The 14,633-nt window shown below is 38.2% G+C and overlaps 3 protein-coding genes across 3 annotated transcripts in view; 1 reads left to right on the top strand and 2 right to left on the bottom strand.

Annotated features, from left to right (window-relative positions):
- Positions 1–443: 443 nt before the first annotated feature.
- Positions 444–7,558, bottom strand: LOC119789233 (PRELI domain containing protein 3B-like). Its single transcript, XM_038294046.1, has 6 exons — positions 7,436–7,558; positions 4,294–4,462; positions 4,106–4,195; positions 3,358–3,428; positions 2,391–2,493; positions 444–2,268 (listed from the first exon to the last, which is right to left on the bottom strand). The coding sequence occupies exons 1-6, from the start codon at positions 7,465–7,467 to the stop codon at positions 2,152–2,154; spliced, it is 582 nt and encodes a 193-aa protein (XP_038149974.1). The 5' UTR covers positions 7,468–7,558; the 3' UTR covers positions 444–2,151.
- A 786-nt stretch (positions 7,559–8,344) lies between these two features.
- Positions 8,345–11,910, top strand: atp5f1e (ATP synthase F1 subunit epsilon). The gene is made up of 3 exons (XM_038294090.1): positions 8,345–8,498; positions 8,843–8,964; positions 11,740–11,910. Coding segments are annotated over exons 1-3 (156 nt in total). The 5' UTR covers positions 8,345–8,466; the 3' UTR covers positions 11,742–11,910.
- The window catches only part of si:dkey-11f4.7 (piezo-type mechanosensitive ion channel component 2), a 52,679-nt gene continuing 49,788 nt past the window's right edge, over positions 11,743–14,633 (bottom strand). The window contains exons 53-56 of the mRNA XM_038294089.1: positions 14,368–14,484; positions 13,925–14,004; positions 13,437–13,662; positions 11,743–13,109 (exon numbers count right to left, since the gene is read on the bottom strand). Coding sequence (XP_038150017.1) covers positions 12,854–13,109; positions 13,437–13,662; positions 13,925–14,004; positions 14,368–14,484 — 679 coding nt within the window. The 3' untranslated portion in view covers positions 11,743–12,853. The remainder of the gene's footprint in view (positions 13,110–13,436; positions 13,663–13,924; positions 14,005–14,367; positions 14,485–14,633) is intronic.

Genomic DNA, 14,633 nt, shown 5'->3' with positions numbered 1-14,633 from the left:
AGAGTCTTACATGAGGCTTCAATCTTTATGTGCTGGAGAACTCTTAACTTTGTCACCACAGAGCAGGAGGATGAGGCAGATACTGGTTTCTTCCAAAGGTTTCTGTAGGAACCACATCAAAATGTTCACCAAGTCTCCAGAACTAAGAAATCTGTTTATCTGCTAAGCCTGCTCTCTTTTTCTGCCCCATCATCACTACAAAGTAAAATGTTTTCTGGTCAGATTAGACTACAACTGATCGTTTGGGCAAGAGATGAAAGGTCTAGTTTATGAGGAAATACTTCATGCCCCTGTAAAGTATGCTGGAGGATGGTCAATGATCCACTGGACTTGTTGCTTACTTAAAAAAAAAAATAAAGATTTTATTACGCTTGCATTAAAGCTGATATTTTTTTTTTAAGACAAAAGATTTGTTAATTAAAAAACAGACTTCACAGCCTAAATAAAACCATGACATCTCTTTATTTTGAAAGCTTTCAGTGCTCAATCAATAGTCTCTGGTACATGTTAACATTCTTGGAATGTAGCACCATGAAAATATAAATATGAGTCTATTTACAGCCAATGTTAAAATGTTCCCCATAAAAAAAAAAAAAAGGTTCTTCCTTCATGAAACAAGACACTGCGTGTTCAGAGGAGGATGACGCTTAATGAAAACTAATTTAAATATTTATAGATTTTAAAGTGGTGGGAGTGAAAAAGACCAGCATGAGTTTGATAAAGACTGACAGGGACGGTTGGATCCTGTTCAACTTCTTGCATGCAGATTTTCATTTCTATAAATGCAAGTTTCCACGGTGAGACAAAGAGGGAAGAACATGAAGAGATCTAGGTGGTTCCAATGCATCCACCGTCTTAACCTCAAAATTCAGTCGGAAGTAAATCTTAATAAAAACATGACCTTCCTTTATTTACACCTCTAAACCAACGGCTTCGAGACGTGAGCATTTTAACAGTCTTCACAACAAATAAAATAACACTGACATTAACACACAGGAGGATGAAGCGGTCGAAGCGTACAGGGAGGTTAAAGGGTAAATAAAACAAGTTATAGTTGTGTCGTTAGAAGTGATTTTGGCACAGTCAATGCAGACGACTTTAGAGCATGAACAGAACACCGCGACTCCACATCCATTTCCTAACATGTACCCTTCAACAACATTCTTCCACCTGATGTTTACATACTGAAAACAAGTTAAATATTCAAGTATGAACATTCCTAAAGTTTAACATGTAAACCGTACAGCTTGGCCTCATTGTAAAAGAGAAGAACACACTATTTGAAACTTTCCATAAATAGATCAGAAAAACACAGAGAGAGAAGATGGATCAACACTGCTGATAAAAACCAGCGCCTGCATCACATTTTTAATCAGCTGGAGAATCTCCTAGCAATTCAAAGCTGCCTTTCTCTTATGTGCAATAACAGGTTCTGCTCATGGGGCGTTGGTTTAATTTGGGCCCCTGCAATTAGAGGAAATCTGCAGTCAGAGAAGTCTAGCTCCTACAGCTACATAGAAAATCTGCCTTCTCTCCAACTCTACAACCCAACTAGAAACCAATTCAGACAGAAACTAGAGAAACGTAACCTGACAAAATGAACCGCTGTTGAGATTTTTACCTTCCAGTAACTAACAGCCTGTCTGCTCTAGTAGAATTTAGAAAAAGATGGATCTCTGTAGCACAAGGACAGCCCAGACTATCTAAAAATGTGCTACACCTCTTTGTGGAGGTTTGAGCTAGCAATGAAAGGCTAAAGACAGACCAGGGGGTGAAAACAGTGACTATTCTGAGTGGACTTGTAGGCACAGCGTGAATCATTTTGAAAAACATGTCTACATTACAGAACTAGAGACTTAAGAGCTTTAAGTTCTGCCTCATTTAAACCCTGTTTTTGTTTGTTAAACTCTCTTAGTGTTCCCTGTAAATGTCCACAGAGACAGTTGGAGGAAAAAAAAAGTGCAGAGTTGCTGAGAAGAACAGATGTTCTTATGGAAAGTACATATAAAAATGTTGGGGACCAGAGGAAGGGGCTGCGAGGTTTGAGGTCGTTTGGCAGGTTAGGGCAAGGGACCCCTTTAAAGGGGAAGATGTCCGAGTCTGTCCTTCAGTGGTGCAGAAGTAAGCAGATGATAAAAAGAAATGCTGGGGTCATTTTTCTGTAACGGCTGCTGCCATTGGAACACGCATGGAGCCCCGCGCAGTTGCTGCCAGCTCCTCGATCTCAGTGTTCAACCGCCTGATCACCCACTCCATCGCCTCCCGACCCTGAAACAAGATAGTTTACAAAATTAACAAACAAGGAAAGACTGAGACATTAGAAGTAAGAAAAGCATCAGGTCAGCTTTGCTTTGGTGGAATAGAAAAAGGACAAACACAAACAGACTCACCTTATTAGCATTTACAGATATGGTCTTAGCCATGAGTCCCTCTAGATAGCTGCTCAGACTGACACCCTTCACACTGATCAGCGCCTCCTGAGTTAACACCGTTCTAGAAGCAGAAAATAAAGCAAATGCAGGTAATTGAAAGAACATGAATATTTATGTTTGTAGTTTTATGGAGTTTACAACCTTCATAAGGAAAATTGGAAGAAAAAAAAACAGATTTTGGTCAATTTGGTGCTTATAGAAGGGAAATTCAGCTCCAGTCTTTAAAGGACAGTGTCCTTAAAAGATGATTCTCTGCTTTTAACACACAATTCAGGGCATAACAATGCAGAGAGAACCTTGAACATGCAGGACATCACTAACCTGACTCCGCCAGATGGATTTGCTCCGCATATCCATCTGGAAACCTTCCGTTGAAGTAATTTTGGGAAGGGGCGAAAATACTGGTTAGCTGATTGGCCTATGTTGGTGATAGACGGGCCAAATAAACCAATCAGATCAACGATATATGATGTACGAACAGTGCGACGACGAAAACACAACCACAAGCCAGGCTTCTCTTGCCGAAACCAGTCGGGAGAAGAGCAAAAACATCTTTACCTCTGAGAAAAGCCTCGAGAGCAGTGTTTCGCTCTTCTTTCAGTGAAGAAATACTCTGTAATTCCGATAAAACTTGCTCGTTTGCCACGTTAACGCTAGTTTCATCGGCTGAAGCCGCCATGTTCTTTAGACTGAACTGTCGCGCTTCTCGTTGCGTCAAACCTCAACCCGCCTCAGAGCCAACGCTGATTGGACGTTCGTTTGGTGAACGGCTCCAAATTAACTTTAACGGAGAGTCACCAGACTGATCTGCGAGCGAAACCTTGAAAACTCGCGAGATCAGGATGGTCTCACGAGGCTAGGACATCACTTCTTAGGATCTGAATACACCTGGCTTCAAGCTAAAGGAGAAGTTGGGATTACTTACTTTCCAGGGTCTTCTGGGTGGGGCTTGTATGTCAGCTTCTCATCCACAGATACCATGTTGGTGAAGGAGATCTAAGCAGAAATAAAAGCCAGAACTTTTAAATAACACATTTAAATGAAGAGCAAATGGATTTTTACAACCGATGAAGCTGGAAGTGTAATTTACTGGCAATGTTTGCTCATCCTCCTCATAGCCTGAGAACGTCTAACAACAAAAACACATATCGTCCCTCTTTCACCAGTTTCTGACTATGCAGGTTTGTGTCGGTTCGTTTTCATGTCAAAGGAATTCAAACCTGTGTAGTGAATGTTTCTTACCTGAATTTATTTGGTTACTTATCTTTATTCTGTTTAAATCTACATACTTAGCAAACTACTTAACGTAAAAAGTCAATTTTAAGCTAAAAACTGAGAAAAAAAAACCACTTCTATAATCATGTATAAATTAGGAGTGGTCACTGGTTACATTTGGGATAAATGTGACAGGGTAGAAAAGGAAGCTTGCTGGCAGAAAAGGCCAGATGAAGGTTTTAATTGACCCACAGCAAACAAAAACTAAAGCCCTTTAGTCAAAGTCAAGCTATAAACAACACCAAGGGCAAACATTGCAAAAGTTTACGTCTATTTATAGTTTTATTTTTGTCCCCTCTTATCAAACCTAACTTTGGGTAAAACAGATTAATTTGCTTAAGTAACTTTGAACCCAGAAACCCTTCCCATGTCTAACTCTTTTTATTGGTTTTACTCACATTTGTTGACTGTAGCTCAAAGGTTTTCTGGTTGGGGTCCACGACTGAATGCTCTTGAACGTAGGTGCAGGTTCTTGTTATTCCAATAATCTGAAATCAAAGACACTCGTCAAGCCTGAGGCACAGCATAAGAGTTTGAATTTTCTTTTAATAATAAAACAAAAAGCCTTTTTGATCAGTAGACATACTGATTTTGCCATGGCCGGAAGCCCCCACTCTGTGCTGAGTAGTCTGGTGCTGTGTAACCGTCCTTCTGAATCCACATTTCTGTCCAGAACGTCAACACCAAACACACTGGGGTTCATGGGGTTGGGGTACTTCTGCATTGCTGCCTTGGTCACCGTCTCCCATGGATGGCTGTTAACAGGAAAACAATGAGACAATTGTATGAATGTTAAATGTGAGCCAAAAAAACAAATAAATCAGGAGTTGCTGCTCCAAATATAATTGCAATTTAATAAAACACTATTTCTAACCTCAATCTTGGTCACATCATATTAAACAAGAATTATTTTTTCTCAGTCCAGCCCTTTAGGTGGTGTTAATATGCTTAAAGTGGGATTGCTCCCACATAAAAGCAAAGAAACTTTCAGTTAACATTCGGATCTATAAATATAGACGTAAGCATTTTTTAAAACTAAGTTAACAATAAAGTCCTGCAGTAACGTGGCAAGTGGTGGCTTAGTAGTTAGGCCATAGGGCTTGGAATCCTGAGGTTGTGAGTACCAAACCCACTTCCACAGACTGCCACTCTGGCTCTCTGACCAAGACCCTTAACCCCCCCAATTCATCCTGGGGTACTGTACAGTGGCAGCCAACTGCTCCCCATAGTGGATGGATTACATGCAGAGACTTCGGGGAGTGGTAGCCTAGTGGGCAGAGGGCAGAGTTAGGGACTGGTTAATATACAGCAGGTCAGAGAAGGCTATATTTTGCCGTGCTTGCTGTTCTCCTATGAAGTAGAGAAAAGATCAACTAATGCACTAAATTCAATACATGAGAGGAACATATCCAACATTAAATGCAGAAAGATATGAAAGATTTCCAGGGCGTGAAAGAAATTGCACACACAAAAATTGTTATTGGAAATGTAACAACCTGCTTCAGATTTTCCTATCTGTACCTTTGTCTGACTGGAGGTGATTGGGCTGTCAGTAAAATTAAGATAATAAAAAACTATCTGGGCTCAAGGATGTACCAGGAAGATTTAATGGTCTGGCAATGCTGTCTATAGAGCAGAGGTCACGGATTAGCGGACCGCAGTCCGGATCTGGACCCACCTGCTGGATAATCCGGATCCAACCTGATTGAAAACATCTATAATTTAATGCATATTGTCTGAAAACAGTGTCTAAATGTAACTTGCGCCGCTTCTCCTGTTACCATGAAATCCCACATCCTCCGTCTCTGCTCTACAGTGCTCCAGACCTCTTGCGCAAAGCAAAGCCTAAAGCCTCCGCTGTTCCTCCCCTATCGCTGCACTCCGACTTATCCTCGGAGCTCGAGGAGAACATGCGCGATATTATCATTAAATTGAAAAACATGCAGAAATTAATATGACATATTTAAAAAATTCCTACCAGCATCCAGCACATGTACGGTTTCTGATGGAGGTGGGAAATCTGCTTCCTGGTCTGTTGAAGTACCAATATTTTGCATCCAATCTTTTAAATAAACGGTGTTAGTTTTTTGAAATATATAAGAATTATGCTCCAATTTTTAGTTACCAATCTGTTGTTACTATATTTTAATTTGAAAAACCGGATCTTCTCGTTTTTTTTTTCCGGTTTGGTGGGATTACAATTATGGATCTAGACCACGCCGGACCGGAGCGGAGCCTGAACATTTAGAGTATGTTTGGCTCAACCTCCTGCTGTGAAGCAGCTTTCTCCATCATGAACATATTAAAAAATAAATATGGATAAAGGCTCAAAATGAGCACCTTGATATGTGCTTGAGAATGGCTTTTTATGTCCATTCAAACCAAGTGTTAAAGCCTTGCAGGGCAGCCTAAAGATCACAGCTCTCCTTAAGCCATAAAAAAGAAAGAAAATAAACGGTCAGTTCAGGCGTTTTATAAAATATGTGAATCAGGAAATTGTCTATATACCAAACTGAATGATTGTTGTTCTCTATTTCAAAAAACACTTTAGATTTTAAAGTGGAAAATAATTTTCTTTTCTTTTTATTTAAAAATTCAATGTATAACATGAATGCATAAACAGTAAGAGATTATATATAAAAATGTCTCTGGACCATTACTGGTTGGCGATTTTCTTTATTCTGACCCTGCTGATTTTTTACTGGCTATACCTGCTATAAAGCATCAGCTTGTTAAAAAAATAGACTTTAAAGGCATAAGGGGGAGGTGAAAAACAAACAATACAGGTTTAGAGGGGGGCCCAGAAAGACTGTGTTGTGTGCGTATATATATATATATATATATATATATATATATATATATATATTACTAGTATATTACTAGTACTAGTATATACTAGTTCTATATATATATATATATATATATATATATATATATATATATATATATATACACATTTCTCTTTTTACTTGTGCATTGAAACGCGTCTGCAGGAAGATGATTATGTCACAGGATTCAGAATCACACAGAATTAATCAATGGCGCACTGACTGGTCGTTTCCAGGTAGCGGATTGCGCAGACTCAGAGCATCAGAGCATCACTACGTCTGAGCTTACCCAGAAACTTCTAGAGATGAAAAATGCCACAAACCAGACTATTGTTCTGCATGGAGCTTAGTTCGGTGCCCTAAATGGGGCAGCACGTAAATAAAGCATTGCTTATTTAATGAGGGAAGGAGGGAGGTCTCTGCAGCGACAGACTCGCACAGTTATGACAGTTATGTAACGCTGAAAATATTATACGTAACATTTAACTGGCAGCTCTCCCTGAAAACCACCAAGTTTAACATAAAAGCAGGTCTTAATATGAAAAATATGCTTAAAAATAAACAAGGAGCGAAGACTAATAAACAAAATAAAAAAAAATAGCATGCTAAAGCTAAAACTTGGCTAACTAACGGTTTATTTCCATTAAACAAAATTTAAATATTGATGTTTAAAAGCTAAAACCCTGCCGTGCTAGCCATTATAAACAAACTAATAAATGTCCGGAATGTACTTTAAGCAGCTTCCCGTCAAGTTACCTAACTTCGCTACAACCTTAGCCGAGGAAGCTAGCTAACAACAGCAACGATTACAAAGAGGAAGAGGGAACAACCCGAGTTACACAACAGATAAAACCTTAGTTGCGCTTTGTTAGATATCATAATAGAAAGGGATACACTTACTTGAAAATGTGCTCTGACGCCCAGATCTTCATTATTACAGGCTTTTATGTCAGAAGCTTGGGAGCTGGGGCGACTTAATGACAGCGTGCCCGAAGGAAAGAAGGACGAAAGACCGACGGAAGCCTTTCTTCGGTGTACTTTAACTGAGCAGCCACACTGTCCCCTGGTGGCAAGGACAGTATTGCACCTGTATCCAGAACAATCTAAAATATATTTATTTATTTATCATATAGCCTAAATTGTTTTGCCTACTCTTTTTTTAAGATAGTGAATTTAAGATTTTATAGTAATTGTATTATTATAAAATTATTTTTTCCCCAGTACTGTTAAAAACAATACTGGGGAAAAAATACATTTTCATTATCTAGACTGATATTTTTTTATTGTTTTTGTTGCGTTTTTGTCATAATGCTTACTTAATATTTGACCTAAATCTAAAATCAGTCCTCATTCTGGAATCTTTGTTTCAAACCTCAGTTTCAGTCAGTCAATCAGACCACAGAAACCTTCATATTCATACGACATTAGAAAGTAAAGTGTTAATAAATGAAAACGTTAAATTGAGTTTCTTTCAAAATTTGTATCCAAAACTGGTATACACAAAAACAAGGGAAAAAATCTCAAACACAATATTAACAACATCCTCTTCAGAAACTATCTTTCCTTACAGATTTCCTTATAAAAATAATATTACAGAAGTTCATTCGTGCAAACAGATAGTAACAAAAATCACACAACGAAAACAACTACAATAACAAACAATATAGCAACATTACAGTTCTCCTTCTGATTAAAAACAAACAAAAAAATTTTTTTGAATTGAGCTGAATTTTCAAGTATTTTAAAAGTTGTTTTAAATAAAACTTATCCAGAAACATAAGAGGTTCTTTTTAATGGGCGCGGCTTCAAATCGTCATCCCTGTCAATCACTACCAGGAACGTTTGTTATTGGACAGTGCGGGCCGTGCGTACGTTAAATTACGTCATCACGCAACCAATCGACCTGTCCTTGAAGGAATAAAGCGGTCAAAATGGTTGCATACTGGAGACAGGCAGGCCTGAGGTAAATTAAATTATAGTAGTTTTATATAAATGAACCTTGAGTTACTTCGTGGAAAATCGTAATATCTAGAGTAACGTGTTTGTGCAATTAAAGCCATTTTCTAATGTTTGTAAGATAGCCTTAAATTAAATTCCATTGCCCTGCTATGTGCTATTAGCATCAGTTAGCTTTAATACTTGACCTATCTGCATGAGATTTTATGAAAGTTTATAATTAAACAAACGGTAAAATGATTCGTTATACATAATATTTAACTTGAGACAAATGTAACTTATCATCCCGGCCACATTTAGACATAATATTGTATGTTGTTTAGTATCAGGCTAACCAGTGTGTCCTTCCAGCTACATCCGCTTCTCTGCTATCTGCGCCAACGCTGTGCGGGCTGCGCTGAAACCGCAGTTCAGAACCGAGGCACTAAAGGCCGCAGAAGCCAGCGTCAAAATCACAAAGCCCAAAACAGCATGTAAGTTTTGTTTCTTCTTAATTTAGCTGGATTAGCTCTTTTCATCCTGATGTTTCTTCCCGCATTTAGGTCAGTGAGGATGACATTGAAGGCTAATAAGCAACCTTTACCCAGATTATTTTAGATAAGAGCTGCAATTTAAGATTATTTTGCAAATCAAATAATATATAGATACTTTTTTTCGATGAATTTATCAATAATCGGATAGCAAAAGGTTAATTAAACAAAAACTTGACCACTTATTTTCAGTTTATTTATATTTTCATCTAAAACATTTCTGTCAAACTCGGAAAGTTGTATAAACTACTTATAATATTGATGGAACCTGATCCTTAAAGCTAACTGCATCTATCTGCTGACATATCAGATCTGCTGATTTTTGATAAATACATTTTAAATCTTGTTTAGATTGAATTAAAGACTGGAGCACACCACCAGAGCACACTACTACTCCTTCACATTTTGTTTTGACACGTCCTGCATGGACCTTTTCAACATTGATTTTATTTACATAAGATCCCCACTGAATTACAGCTGTTATTTCTGTGGCAAGAGTGCATTTCATGCATAAAAGTAGCATGGATGTGTACTTAATTGGTTCCCTGTTGCACTATCCAAAAATAGTTTATACACTGATGGCTAGGTGTAAAGCTAGGATATTTGAACAGGAATATATTGTGTATCTGCAACTGAGGTAAAACAAATGAATTTTCATCACATAATTATTTTTTTGTCAGAAACTATATACTATGTGTAATTTTTTGGCATTCACACATGAACAAAGTTAAATATTCCATTTTGTTTTTATTCATATAAGTTGTATTTAAAGTAAATGTTCTACTCTGATGGGGAAAAAAAGCTTATAGTAGATAATTCCTTTCCTATGTTGATTATATTCCCATCTATGATGTCTTTAAGTACATGTTGGCCTACCTATAGAGGTCTGCTGGGTTCATTTTGAGTATTCATGCTCTAAACTGAGGCGTCTTGTTTTCACCTACTGTAGCTATGGATGTACAGGTGCTGGTCATAAAATTAGAATATCATGAAAAAGTAGATTGATTTAAGTAATTCCATTTAAAAAGTGAAACTTGTATATTATATTCATACATTACATACAAACTCATATATTTCAGATGTTTATTTTGTTTAATTTTGATGATTACAAATGACAACAAATGAAAATCTCAAATTCATCATATCAGAAAATTAGAATATTGTGAAAAGGTTCAAAATTGATGGCCCCTGGTGCCACACTCTAATCAGCTAATTAACTCAAACCACCTGCAAAAGCCTTTAAATGGTCTTTCAGTCTAGTTCTATAGGCTACACAATCATGGGGAAGACTGCTGACTTGACAGTTGTCCAAAAGACGACCATCGACACCTTGCACAAGGAGGGCAAGACACAAAAGGTCATCGCTAAAGAGGCTGGCTGTTCACAGAGCTCAGTGTCCAAGCACATTAATAGAGAGGCGAAGGGAAGGAAAAGATGTGGTCGAAAAAAGTGTACAAGCAAGAGAGATAACCGCACCCTGGAGAGGATTGTGAAACAAAACCCCTTCAAAAATGTGGGGGAGATTCACAAAGAGTGGACTGCAGCTGGAGTGAGTGCTTCAAGAACCACCACACACAGACGTATGAAAGACATGGGTTTCTGCTGTCGCATTCCTTGTGTCAAGCCACTCTTGAACCACAGACAGCGTCAGAAGCGTCTTGCCTGGGCTAAAGAGAAACAGGACTGGACTGCTGGTGAGTGGTCCAAAGTCATGTTCTCTGATGAAAGTAAATTTTGCATTTCCTTTGGAAATCAAGGTCCCAGAGTCTGGAGGAAAAGAAGAGAGGCACTTCATCCACGTTGCTTGAAGTCCAGTGTAAAGTTTCCACAGTCAGTGATGGTTTGGGGTGCCATGTCATCTGCTGGTGTTGGTCCATTGTGTTTTCTGAGGTCCAGGGTCAACGCAGCCACATACCAGGAAGTTTTAGAGCACTTCATGCTTCCTGCAGCTGACCAACTTTTTGGAGATGCAGATTTCATTTTCCAACAGGACTTGGCACCTGCACACAGTGCCAAAGCTACCAGTACCTGGTTGAAGGACCATGGTATCCCTGTTCTTAATTGGCCAGCAAACTCTCCTGACCTTAACCCCATAGAAAATCTATGGGGTATTGTGAAGAAGAAGATGCAATACACCAGACCCAACAATTCAGAAGAGCTAAAAGCCACTATTAGAGCAACCTGGGCTATCATAACACCTGAGCAGTGCCACAGACTGATCGACTCCATGCCACGCCGCATTGCTGCAGTAATACAGGCCAAAGGAGGCCCAACTAAATACTGAGTGCTGTACATGCTCATACTTTTCATGTTCATACTTTTCAGTTGGCCAACATTTCTATAAATCCTTTGTTTTTATTGGTCTTCAGTAATATTCTAATTTTCTGATATGATGAATTTGAGATTTTCATTTGTTGTCATTTGTAATCATCAAAATTAAACAAAATAAACATCTGAAATATATGAGTTTGTATGTAATGTATGAATATAATATACAAGTTTCACTTTTTAAATGGAATTACTGAAATCAATCTACTTTTTCATGATATTCTAATTTTATGACCAGCACCTGTATGTGTAAAAATGTGTGGCCCAAATAAGCAAGCAATACTATGAGCGTTTCATTGATTGATGCTGTACCACTCAAACATGGTTAATTGTGTAATCTATTCCAAAATTGAATTACTAGTAAAAGGATTTTCTCTTATTTCCTTTCAGGATGTGAAGCTGTTGTGTAAATAGTTTCTTCCTGGTTTTTGAGGCCCTGTTTCCCTCCTGTCCTTCAAAACATGGAGAAGAAGAGTTTGGAGAACATCTGGAACCACATGTTAGCAACTGGGACCTGAATGAAATTGATCTTTATATGTAATTAAAAATGGCCATCATGAATGATTTGCCTCTTTAGTGTTCTGTTGTCGAACATGGTAAAGATGTGAAGAATGAGTTTTATCATATAACAAGTTTTTGCATTATTTTTGATTCAGTGTACAGGAACACAGTGTTTACCAAGGCATGACTTCTTTATTTTTTTTAATACATTCACCTGTCAAAGTTTGTAGTTTAACCTTATAGAAGGATCAATAATACATGTCATCAAATCCTAAACCTAAAACCATCAGACACGCATGCATTGTAAATCGGGCTTCAAGTTGGCAGGAATATTTGACCAGTGGTACAGTTCAAAGATTGTTAAATACAATATTGCTTAGTGACCAACTCTGATACTTGGGGTGTTGTGGAGGGAGGCATTTCGGGTCTGTTGTCTCTCCAATTTGTGTCCATATTGCCCTGCTTTACAATCATAATGAATCACTAGAATAGATTTCTTCAGTGGAAGCTGCCATTTCAGGTTAAAGGTTTTTATCATTTAAAAAATGTTCAAAGATAGGCTTTCCATAAGATGAAGGTTTCAAGTGAAGTAAAATGTTTTGTTCACATTTGAATTTATTTTCCTTAAATCCACTAAATCAAACTTCCAGTTACCATTCAAACTAGTGAAATTGTGTCAGGGAAGATGCCTTATACCAGCTCTACAAACTCATTGGGTGTACTTTAACTTGAGTAATCATTTTATGCCCAAATCAAAAATATATATTAAACATCCCTGTTTTAGGGGATGTCTCATTTTTAAAGATAAAGCCACATTAGAATTTTGTAACAGGAAATACTTTGGATTCTAACATTCACTCTAAACCTGAAGATCTTGCTGCATAGTGTTTTTGACAGCTCTCACTGTCGGAACTGATCACTTGTCGTCTTTAAGCTTGTCTCCCCCCACAACACAAGAGTGAACATTTTCAACCCATGCTAACAGTGGGTAGGGTCTCGAGTCCTAGCTGTCTTTCTTCTCTCTGGTCATCTTGATCATGGTCTCTGGGGATCGATAGAGGAAGATGAGTTTCTCAAACAGCGTCTCTTCCAGCTCCATCTCTCCTGTCTCTCGAACAACAAAGATGTCCGTGCAGAGCTTCAGGACCCTGTCCACACAGGGAAGTTCCTCAAACATGATGGAGCGGGATATCCCGTTGAAGAATTCCCGGACAAACTTCCCGATGACCAGCACCACCGACATGTACAGGCCGACGATTCTGCCATGATAAGAACAAAACGAGTCTGAACAAATTCATGTCAATTTGCTTTATCTGCTCTGTGGTCAAAAAAATAAGAAAATGTGTTTCACTAATTCTTATCTTTATAAAAAATCTTAAACGGTTGGAATGTCAATTCCTTTTCACTTTGGTGTTGAGAGAAATATGTTGATCTGATATTCTTTCCCCAAATAGAACCTGATATGAATCAAATAGAAATAAACACTGACCCACAGACACAAATATTTGATAATCAGCATATTTTGATAAATCAGATAAAAAAAATAAATAAAAAAACTTTGCAAATGAAATTTTTATGTAACCTACCCATGTCCGGCCAGAAAGCCCAGACTTGAAGGACTGACTTTATCGTTGAAAATCCCGATTTCGATGCTTTGGCATTTTTGTTCAGAGGAGATGAGAACCGAAGAGCACTCCTCTACCACCCACCACTGGTCTGCCTCTTTGTTTGACGACCCGTTGACCTGCTGAAGCCGGATGGATATAGGCCTGAAGAAGGCAAGCCCCTTAAGATCTGGGCGCTCTGATGAGTCTGAAGGAAATATCCAGATGAGAAACTTAATAATCACACAGCAATACAATAAAAGCACATCAGACCTATACATGGAAAGAAAAAAAACATTTGAGGATCTTATTTTCTTTTTCCATGAACATATAATCATTGCAACAGTTAGCTAAGAGAAAGTGTGGAGGCTGAAGTAAATTTAATATCTTAAGAACTTAAGTTCTATTTTTCTGGGGACTCAAAGCATTAAAAAAGGGGAATGTATCCCTTTTACTGTGAAGTTGTTTACCTACTAACATCCTGGTCGCCATTTTGGAGTCTTGTCCTTTGGGACCTCGTATGTATTTTGGCAAGAGAGAATGAATCATCCTGCAAAGACAGAAAGCACAAACACATTTTTTTAGGGGCAGAAAAAAAAGTTTCTCCAGTTTACTCACCTGAACTCCCCTTAGGATGGCTGCACTCAAAAATATCTACTTTTATTACTCTGAGTTTGGCTTTTTGCAAAATGCAGGTTTGCAAATAACTATGTTGTTGTAATACAGTATCATTGCTTGCATAATTGATCCTCTCTGATCAGTTTGGCGACCATCAAGCAAGTTGGCATCATTACAATGAGAACAGTTATTCTAGGGGGTGAGGGTGATATGAGAATCTCTGTTGTCCAACGTATCAGCTTAGAGCAGTAGTGTCCCTGGGAGTGAAGTCCAGCTTGTGCTTATAGAGACTCACACAGGTTGGTTGCTGTTTCCTTTGAGCATTTGGACAATCCCGTCCCTTAAGGCCTTATCATCAAACTTTACTGTGTGTTCTCCCACCGCCTCCACATTCATCGATATGGACGCGTTCCTGCAGAGTAGAGCACATCACATGAGTACATCTGAAGCTGGAAACATCATTTTTAAAGGTAATAATAATGTGTATTGCATACAGTTTAATAATATAAGACAAGACATGCATGAACACTTGGTACTAATTTGTGTTAATAATACTTTTTC

This window comes from Cyprinodon tularosa, unplaced genomic scaffold (genome assembly GCF_016077235.1).
Source record: "Cyprinodon tularosa strain WSP-4 unplaced genomic scaffold, ASM1607723v1 ctg333, whole genome shotgun sequence".
Classification (NCBI taxonomy): domain Eukaryota; kingdom Metazoa; phylum Chordata; class Actinopteri; order Cyprinodontiformes; family Cyprinodontidae; genus Cyprinodon; species Cyprinodon tularosa.
The sequence above is the reverse complement of the archived record's forward strand: the minus strand, read 5'-3'. Positions and strand labels throughout refer to the sequence as shown.